The sequence below is a fragment of the Thamnophis sirtalis genome, unplaced genomic scaffold, assembly GCF_051295495.1.
Source record: "Thamnophis sirtalis isolate CommonGarterSnake01/CBP01778 unplaced genomic scaffold, rThaSir2_p1.2 scaffold_3, whole genome shotgun sequence".
Lineage (NCBI taxonomy): Eukaryota > Metazoa > Chordata > Lepidosauria > Squamata > Natricidae > Thamnophis > Thamnophis sirtalis.
The window spans coordinates 25895407-25905798 of NW_028261383.1; the positions used below are offsets into that span (position 1 = coordinate 25895407).

General features: G+C 46.2%; 1 protein-coding gene across 2 annotated transcripts in view; it reads left to right on the top strand.

The window, feature by feature from the left end:
• EGFL8 (EGF like domain multiple 8) overlaps positions 1-10080 on the top strand; it is a 17768-nt gene extending 7688 nt beyond the window's left edge. For both annotated transcript variants that reach the window (XM_087711726.1, XM_087711727.1), the window contains 4 exons: positions 1-118; positions 3737-3813; positions 6972-7113; positions 9135-10080. The exon at positions 1-118 is cut by the window's left edge and continues 47 nt beyond it. In XM_087711726.1, the coding sequence (XP_087567852.1) occupies positions 1-118; positions 3737-3813; positions 6972-7113; positions 9135-9184 (387 nt within the window). In that variant the 3' untranslated portion in view covers positions 9185-10080. The remainder of the gene's footprint in view (positions 119-3736; positions 3814-6971; positions 7114-9134) is intronic.
• The last annotated feature ends 312 nt before the right edge of the window (positions 10081-10392 follow it).

Sequence of the window (10392 nt, forward strand, 5' to 3'; positions counted from 1 at the left end):
CTTAACACTGCGGGAAGCTACAAGTGCCAGTGTCGGGCTGGCTACGCCCTTGAGCCAGATGGCAAGAGCTGTCGCCTGCTTCCCACCGGCCAGGCCGTCCCTCTGCTTGGCACCAAAGGTGGGTGTTACGATGACCGAGAGCTTGAAGTGTGGAAAGGCTGAGCATAGAGAAGCAACAGAAAGAAGCAACCTAGAACTAAAGAGAAATTTGCTGACAGTGAGGACAATTCACCAGTGGAATGCCTTGCCTCTAGAAGTTGTGGGTGCTCCAATATTGAAGGTTTTTTATTCTAGTTATTATAGGATAGAGCTGGAAGGCACTTTGGAAATCTTCCATTCCAGCCCCCTGTACCATTTCAGAGCCGAGGTGGCGCAGTGGTTAGAGTGCAGTACTGCAGCCACTTCAGCTGACTGCTAACTGCAGTTCGGCGGTTCAAATCTCACCGGCTCAGGGTTGACTCAGCCTTCCATCCTTCCGAGGTGGGTAAAATGAGGACCTGGATTGTTGGGGGCGATATGCTGACTCTGTAAACCGCTTAGAGAGGGCTGAAAGCCCTATGAAGCGGTATATAAGTCTAACTGCTATTGCTATTCATTGGCTGTCCAATGTCTTCTCGAAAACCTCCAGTGATGTTGAAGCATCCACAACTTCTGAAGGCAAAGCTGTTCCACTGATTAATTGTCCTGACTGCTAGGAAGTTTCTCTTTCGTTCCAGGTTGCTTCTGTCCTTGGTTAGTTTCCATCCATTGTTTCCTGTCCTGCCTCCTGGTACTTTGGAAAACAAGTTGACTCCCTCTTCTTTGTGGCAGCTCCTCAATTACTGGCATGCTACTATCATGTCCCCATCCCTCCATCCTTCTTTTCTCTAGACTAGCCAAACCCAAATCCTGCAACCGTTCTTCATACAATACAATAATACAATGCAATAGCAGAGTTGGAAAGGACCTTGGAGGTCTTCTAGTCCAACCTCCTGCCTAGGCAGGAAACCCTATACGGTTTCAGACAAATGACTATCCAGCAATAGCAATATAGCAATAGCAGTAGACTTATATACCGCTTCATAGGCCTTTCAGGCCTCTCTAAGCGGTTTACAGAGAGTCAGCATATTGCCCCCAACAATCTGGGTCCTCATTTTACCCACCTCGGAAGGATGGAAGGCTGAGTCAACCCTGAGCCGGTGAGATTTGAACCGCTGACCTGCTGATTCAGTAGCCTGCAGTGCTGCATTTAACCACTGCGCCACCTTGGCTCATAAAGATAAGATAAACAAGAATCAATGAAGGAATATAACAAAACTCAAAAAATAATAGTTATGAGTAAAATAAGAGGGTTGAGAATGGTGAAATCCAAATGAAATACAATAGAAGGGGAAATAATATAAGGTGAGCGGTATCGATTGATAATTGCTATTAGAAAGAACAGGAAGCTCCTGTTCGTATTGTATTGTGTAAATGTGGTGTACGTCTAAGTTTTGTGTGTGTGTATTTTACATGTTTGTTAACAAAAAATAAATAAATAAATAAAAAAGAGAGTATCTCAAAGGACACTGAATGTATCACCTTGTTCTTGTTTTAAACACTCCGGTCTGTGGTCATTTAGCTACACAACAAGCACACAGCCTGGTTTGCATCTGATGCTTCTGCTTTGGTTGCGCCGAGGTGCAGATCATGAGGGCCGAAACGCGGTGAGAAGGTGATGCATTCAGTTTCACAATTTCTTTGCTGCAAGAGGAAATGCTCTTCACCAGCAACTGTCAGGGCTCCGAGTAACACCCCCAACGAAAGAAGACTCCGAGGCTTGAGGTTCCTCAAAGTTCCACTTTATTAGAGATGTCATATTGGCACACCTGGGAAAACCCAAATCTGAAAGCTTCCAGGTTTCCTTCCACCCTCAAATGAAAGTTCAAGACCCTGCCCAACACCCACATGTCCATCACATGGTCCAATCAGGCACCATCCAAAACTGGAGATGCCTCCCAGTCACACCATCACAGCTGCCGGGCAAGGTGTCCTTGATTCTCTGAGAAAAGAACGTTATTTTGACTATATATCTCCCATACGCCATATAATCCCCCCTCCCATTTTCCCACAGTAGAAATTGTGGCAGCCAAATGTAGAAGATGGCTTCCAGGCCTGGCAGCAACAGTGTTGTGGCTTCCTCGTTACAGCTGGATAAATTTTTCAGCTTGTGTAATTTGCAACTCCTCCATAAATAAGGTTGACTGGGTGCTGAGTGTTGCACTTGATGAACTTCTTTTCTTTTGCAGAAACAAACTTCTAGCCGCTAAGACCTCACAAAGTTTTTGAATTTTCAGAAGGAAGTGAAGTGCAGCCTTGGGCATAAAAAATGAGATAGGAATCAATACAATACAATACAATAGCAGAGTTAGAAGGAACCTTGGAGGTCTTCTAGTCCAACCCACTGCCTAGGCAGGAAATGCTATACTGTTTCAGACAAATGGCTATCCAACATCGTCTTAAAGACTTCCAGTGTTGAGGCATTCACAACTTCTGGAGGGAAGCTGTTCCACTGATTAATTGTTCTAACTGTCAGGAAATTTCTCCTTAGTTCTAGGTTGCTTCTCTCCTTGATTAGTTTCCACACATTGCTTCTTGTTCTACCCTCAGGTGCTTGGAGAATAGTTTGACTCCCTCCTCTTTGTGGCAACCCCTGAGATATTGGAAGACTGCTATCATGTCTCCCCTAGTCCTTCTTTTCATTAAACTAGACATACCCAGTTCCTGCAACCATTCTTCAAATGTTTTAGTCTCCACTCCTCTAATCATCTTTGCTGCTCTTCTCTGCACTCTTTCTAGAGTCTCCACATCTTTTCTACATCGTGGCGACCAAAACTGGATGCAGTATTCCAAGTGTGGTCTTTCCAAGGCATTATAAAGTGGTATTAACACTTCACATGATCTTGATTCTATCCCTCCGTTTATGCAGCCTAGAACTGTGTTGGCTTTTTTGGCAGCTGCTGTACACGGATGGCTCATATTTAAATGGTTGTCCACTAGGACTCCAAGATCCCTCTCACAGTTACTACTGTTGAGCAAGGTACCACCTATACTGTACCTGAATCAAACTGCTTTGTAAAAAAAAATGGAAACAATTTTAGATATATTTGTAAGAAAATGGAACATCCTAGATCAGCGAATCTGAGGTTTGATAAAACGTGCATGGGATTACTGTAGGGTCCCACAGGTTAAGATCTGTCAACCATCCACAGATAAAAAGGGCCAGGTACAGGTACTTACAACAGTTTGCTTAGTGACCGTTCAAAGTTACGACGGCACTGAATAAGCCCATTTTTCACAGTTGCCACCTTTGCAACATCCCCGTGATCAGGTGATCAAAATTCAAAGGCTTGGCAACTGATAAGTATAACCTTTATTGTCATTGTACTTAAATACAACAAAATTGGTTGATACTTATGACCATTGCTGTGTCCCGACGTCACGCGACCCCCTTTTGCAATCGTCTAGCAAGCAGAGTCCACGGGGGAAGCCAAATCCACTTAACAACCAATTGCTAACTTTATCAATGGCCATGGTTCACTTAAAAAAACGGTGTGTGTGGGGGGGGGAAGTCATAAAACGGGGCCAAACGCACTTAAACAAACATCTCGCTTAACAACAAAAATTTGGGGGCTCAATTATAAATGCAACTCGAGGTTTAACCTGTACCCGTTTTGGTACAGCTCCACTCATGTTTTCTTCCTTTTTTCTCTTGCAGTGCAAACTTTAGGGATTCAGGAGACAATCCCCAATGAGATCCAGGAGCTTCAAGCAAAAGTGGAACAGCTGGAAGAGGTGAGGCTCTGCTCTCTTGAAAGATAACACTCTTGAAACAAGGTTCTAGACTTGTGGAGGGCGAACCTATGGCATGCTTGCCACAGGTGGCACACGGAGCCATGTTTGCAAGCACACCAAGCATCAGCTGCAGCATGCATGTCCGTGCCGGCCAGCTGATTTTCGCCCTTCTGGAGGGCTGCGGGAGGCCATTTTTACCAACCCCAGGTTTCAGAAAGCCTTTGGAGGTTGGGGAGGGCAAAAAACAGGCACAATGGGCCAACCGGAAGTTCAGGAACGAACTTCCTGTTGGCCCGTTGGGGCCGTTTTTCGCCCTCCCCAGGCTTCTGGAAAGCCTCCGGAGACTGGGGAGGAGTAGTGGCCCAGTGGTGGGTTTCAAATTTTTTTAGAACCTCTTCTGTAGGTGTGGCCTGCTTTGTGGGAGTGGCTTGCTGGCCATGTGACTGGGTGGGAGTGGCTTGCTGGCCATGTGACCGGGTGGGAGTGGCTTGCCAGCCATGTGACTGGGTGGGCATGGCCAACTTGTAAAATGTGGGGAAACTCACTTAACAACGTTCTTGCTTAGCAACCAAAATGTTGGCTCAGGAACTCTGGCATTGAAGTGTGCAAGTCTTAAAGCTCTCAAATTACAAGACCCTTGCACCCCTAACCTTTAGAAAAAAAAACCTGAGTTGTTCAAACTTGACAGTTTTAAGACTTGTGGACTTTATCTCCCAGAATTTCTCCTCCAGTCATGTTGGCTCAGGAAATCTGGCACTGAAGTGTGCAAGTCTTAAAGCTGTCAAGTTACAAGACCCTTGCGCCCCTAACCCTTTAGAACAAAAACCCCTCAGGGGTGTTCAAACTTGACAGCTTTAAGACTTGTGGACTTCAACTCCCACAATTCCTCCTCTCACTCTTCATCCTGATGATGTGTGGATGGGCGGGCGGGGGGGGGGGGAGGGAGCTGGAACCGGTTCTAAACGGCGCTGTAGATTTCCTCTTCTATAGAAGAGGTTAGAACTGGCAGGAACCCACCTTTGAGTCATGTGTGCATCTCCCTATCCAAAGTGACTCTGAGGGACTTTGCAGCAGTCCTCTCATTCTTCTTTCACTCTGGTGAAGTAGTGAAGGGATTGGGGCTAGAAGTAGGAAGATGCAGATTCTAGACCGTGGGTGGGGCACTATGGCCCTTTTATGACCCCTGGACTGCAACTCCCAGAATTCCTGAGCCACTCCTGAGATAAAGAGATAGCTAGCTCTTCTTAGTTGTGAAGTCGTGTCCAACCCATCGCGAGCCCATAGACAATGTTCCTCCAGGCCTTCCTGTTCTCTACCATCCCCCAGGGTCTATTTAAGCTCAGGCCTATTGCTTCGGTGATTCCATCCAGCCACCTCATTCTCTGTCGTCCCATTCATCTTTTGCCCTCAATCGTTCCCAGCATTGGGCTCTTCTCCAGTGAGTCCTTCCTTCTCATTAGGTGGCCAAAGTATTTGAGTTTCATCTTCAGGATCTGGCCTTCTAAAGAGCAGTCAGGGTTGATCTGCTTTAGGACCGCTTTGATTGCCTTGCAGTCCAAGGGACTCGCAGGAGTCTTCTCCAGCACCATAATTTAAAGGCCTCCATTCTTTGGTGCTCAGCCTTCCTTATGGTCCAACTTTCACAGCCATACATTGCAACTGGGGAAACCATAGCCTTGACTATATGCACATTTTTGGCAGGGTGATGTCTCTGCTTTTTAGTATGCTGTCTAGATTTCCCATAGCTTTCCTCCCCAGGAACAAGCATCTTTAAATTTCTTGGCTGCAGTCACCATCTGCAGTAATCCTGGAGCCCAGGGAAATAAAATCTGTCTCTACCACAAACTAGTTCTATTCATAGACAAAAATTCTCTGCAGCAAGGTCTGAGCAAAGGTAGGATTAGCCCTCAGCCACAATAGAAATTGCCCAACAAGCCCCTTCATCTCATCAGCAGACCAAACTTCAACCAAATGTAGCTTGGACAAACCCCTAGGATTTGTACATGACCTCATGGGAGTCTGACAACAGCCAATGGAATATAATGCTCTTACGCAGGAACAGGAAGTTCAAGTGCAAAGCCCAAGAGAAGGTATAAATACACCACCCCACTCTCCACTCCATATGGTCAGCTGCACAAGAGAACCATGTGCCTGGTGGTTCTGCTTCACCATTAAACCATCTTTCCAATCAGCCTCCCTCCAGCCTCCATTTTGTCTCCAGTGCCTTTCTCCTGGCTTGGAACTGAACAAGATGGATATTTCTTCCAACAATAGATAAATATGAACAGACCCACAAAAGTCTTCTCAATTAAATGACAGGAATCCAATCTCCTGGGGCAAATAGGGCTCTAGCTTGGTTTATTTTATTTTGGGGAGGGAGCAGGGGTGGGCTGCTACAGGTTCATCCGGATTCGGGAGAACTCGTAGCTAACGTTATGGCCAGTTCGGAGAACCTCCAAATCAGGGGTGAAATCCAGCAGGTTCTGACAGGTTCTGGAGAACAACCACTAGTGGAAATTTAGTAGTAGTTTGGAGAACCGGCAAATGCTACCTCTGGCTGGTCCCAGAGTGGGGTGGGAATGGGGATTTTGCAATATCCTTCCCCCACTACGCCCACAAAGCCACGCCCACAAAGCCACGGCACACCCACCAAGCCACGCCCACAGGAGTAGTAAAAAAAATTGAATTTCACCACTGCTCCAAATCCCACCTCTGGCTGGCCCCACCCTGCCCCCCCACCCCCGGAGTGTCAAAGCAGCCCGTTTTGGATTCACGGTAAGTGCAGGGCCCACACGGAGGGCTCGGGGAGGGGCAAAAACGGGCCTCCCAGAAGGCCTCTGGAGCCTGGGGGAGGCAGTGTTCGCCCTCCCAGAGGCTTGAGGAAAGCCTCCGAAGCCTGGGGAAGCTGAAAACACCACACAGCCCATACCCGCCGTGGTGCAGGAGGCCGACTAGGCCACGCCCACCGTGGCCACGCCCACTCATCAACTGGGCGGAGAACCCGTTGCTGAAATCTTTGAAGGCCACCCCCTGGGAGAGAGGGTTAAAACGGGTTTGGAAACGGGAGGGATTCAGGGTTTCTCCACAAAGTGGGAAGCGCCTCGCTCAGAAGTCCAAGAAGAAGATTCTTAATCAGGGATTTGGGCCCTTTCCCTCAGCGCCTGGAGCAAGCCATCTCTATTTTGCCCACCTCCGTGGAGCCCAGCCAAATGAAGGAGATGTGGAACCGCCTTCGTTACTTGGACCACGTGGAATCCCTCAGCGAGCAGCTCCTTTTTCTGGAAGAGAAACTGGGAGACTGTGAGTATCAGAAAGTCCTGCCGACAATTAACGACAGACGGTCCTTGACCGACCACGATCTGTTCAGTGACCGTTCCAAATTACGGCACTGGAAAAAGTGACCACCGGGCTTGGATTTGAGGACTATTGCAGTGTCCTCATGGCTACCTGACTACAGTAAAATTAAGGGCGCTTGGCAACCAGCATGTACCATGTTTCCATGACCCCCGAAATAAGCACTTGGCCTTATTTTCGTGGAGGTCTTATTATTTTTGAGATGCAGGAGACAGGATTTATAACTTCTGGAGGCAAGCTGTTCCACTGATTAATTGTTCTAATTGTTCTGTCAAGAAATTTCTCCTCAGTTCTAAGTTGCTTCTCTCCTTGATTAGTTCCCCCCCCCCCCATTGCTTCTTGTTCTACCCTCAGGTGCCTTGGAAAATAGCTTGACTCCCTCTTCTTTGTGGCAACCCCTAAGATATTGGAACAACACTGCTATCATGTCTCCCCTAGTCCTTCTTTTCATTAAACTAGACATACCCAGTTCCTGCAACCGTTCTTCATATGTTTTAGCCTCCAGTCCCCTAATCATCTTTGTTGCTCTTCTCTGCACTCTTTCTAGAGTCTCAACATATTTTTAAACAGTCTTACACTTACGCAAGAAAAACCAAAAGTACACATATAGATTGGGTGAAATCAGGCTTAATAGCACAAATTGTGAGGGATTTTGGAGTCTTAGTGGACAACCAATTAAATATGAGCCAGTAGTGTGAAGTGACAGCCAAAAAACCAATGCAACCCTAAGGTGCCTTAACAGAGGGATTCAATCAATATCACATGAGGTACTAAGACCACTTTATAAAGCCTTAGTAAGTCTTTAGTTAGTAAAGTTAGTGAGACCACACCTAGATTACTGCATCCAGTTTTGGTCACACTACAAAAAAGTTCTAGAGAGACTAGAACAGGGGTTGGGAACCTGTGGCTCTGTAGCCGCATGTGGCTCTTTCATCCCTCTGCTGCGGCTCCCTGTTGCCGCTCGGCATCACAATTTTGAGAGGAGCTTCCAGTTTCGGGTGGGGGGTAAGCATGGCACACCAGGAGGGGACTCTATGGCAAGGGGCAGCTTTTCCAGTCGGCTCCATAATTGATAGGGCTTTCAGTTAGGACAGGTAGAGGAAAAAGGATGCTGTGCTAGGAGGAGACTCTATGGTCGGGGAACCGGACTTCCGGTTGGCTCCAGAATTGAATGGGGAGCTTCCGGTTAGGAACTTTGTGCCTCCCGGTGTTTTCTTTTCTGTGGGAAACAAGTCCAAATGGCCCTTTGAATGTTTAAGGTTGCCAACCCCTGCTCTAGAAAAAGTGCAGAGCAGAGCAACCAAAATGATTAGGAGCCTGGAGGCTAAAACATATGAAGAACATTTGCAGGAACTGGGCATGGCTGGTCTAGTGAAGAGAAGGATCAGGGGACAAATGATAGCAGTGTTCCAACATTTGAGGGGCTGCCACAGAGAAGAGGGGGTCAAGCTATTTTCCAAAGCACCTGAAGGCCAGACAAGGAGTAATGGATGGAAACTGACCAAGGAAGATTCAACTTAGAAATAAGGAGAAATTTTCCGACCATGAGAGTAATCAACCAATAAAACACAAGTTGCCTTCAGAGGTTGTGGGAGCTTCATCCCTGGAAGTTTTCAAGAGACTGGACTGCCACCCATCAGAAATAGTGTAGGGTCTCCTGCTTGGGTGGGAGGTTGGACTAGATGACCTACAAGGTCCCTTCCAACTCCCAACATTTTACCTGCCTGGTGAAATTCATTCTGATTCATCAAAAGATTACTTGCCTTTTAGAAGCCACAGCTTTGAGTGGCTTAATTAAACATTTGGGATCATTTTACTACAGTACTTTGTTGATATTAGTTCTGGTGGATGGACAGCCTGGGAGTAGATCAAATCCCTTTCCAAAATAAAACTTGGTTTGATTTTATTTCTAGGCTGCTTTTTCAATTCCCAGGCCTCATTCTTTCCTTTGGTGTCCTTACTCACAGGTGCCTGTCAAAATGATAAGAATGGCTTTGGCTACGACCTCACCCGGTGATGCCCGAATCTTGGGACTCAAACTGGATCAGCAGAAAACCAGCCTACCTTTTTCCTAACTCTACGCTGGTGGGTCTTGTTGTTAGAAGCTCAAATTAATTCCCTTTATTTATGCTAGCAGGCACAGCTTATTAATTGAAAACAAAACATAGCAGGTTGCAATTCTGCTGGATTAATTAAGGACAAAGGCTGCCTTCACATCCCACTGAAACTTCCAGATGCTCACTCCTGACAGCCCAGTGGCATCCATCCAGAGTTAAGCCTTTTTATAGCTGCTTTAGTGGGATGAGAGAAACATTGTTTTAGAGACTTTTGGCAAGTTTAATCTCGGGATGGGGAATTGGTGATTTGGTATATTCTGCACATTTGGCCCCTTTGGTTCTTGATGGAGCTCCAAAATTGATTCAAGGATCCAGGTTAAGCCAACAGAGTTTTGATACCTCTTTTAATTTTCTCCCAATTTCATTTCCTTGCTGAAATGTACATGCTGTTCATGTGAGGGATCCATGCCTCTTTCGCATCTTTTTCAAGTACTTTCCTGGTGAGTTGTATAACCTATGTTGTGCTAAGAGGCAATCCGGACCTCTGGCCTCCTTCTCAGTATCTTCCTCTGCCTGGGTGGCAGAGGTGGGTTGCTAATTTTTTTACTACTGGTTCGGGCGTGCACATGCACAGAAATGTCCGGGCGGGTGGGCAGAGCCTCCCACTGCCGCTACCACCAGTTTGGCCGATCCGGCACCCACCTCTGATGGGTGGGATTACAATTACAATTCACAACAATCCCAGCCAGCCTGCAGAAGATTATGCTAAACGAATTGCTTGTGTGGCTAAAATTCCTTCTTTGGTTTTGAAAGGACTCAATTCTTGCAAAGATCTATCTTTTATGCATATTTTTTATTTGGTTATTGAACATTGAATTTTAATCAGGAAGTTTCCCCGGTCCTGTTTTTCCCCAGTCACACTAGAATTCATTGTTACTAGTTTTTTAGACTTACTAAATCATTTTTTTTTAAAAGAGAGAGAGACCAAGAAGTCAATTTATGCCTATGAAGGCAAACATTCTTTGAGTTGTGACAGGCTTGTTACCTTGGTGGACTGTTTTTGTACTATTTTAACGTTGTTTTTAACTCTTTTAAACTGCCTAAAGCCAAGTGTGAGTGAGTGGCCATAAAAATGGAAAATAAGAAATACAAATAAATAAATAAATTT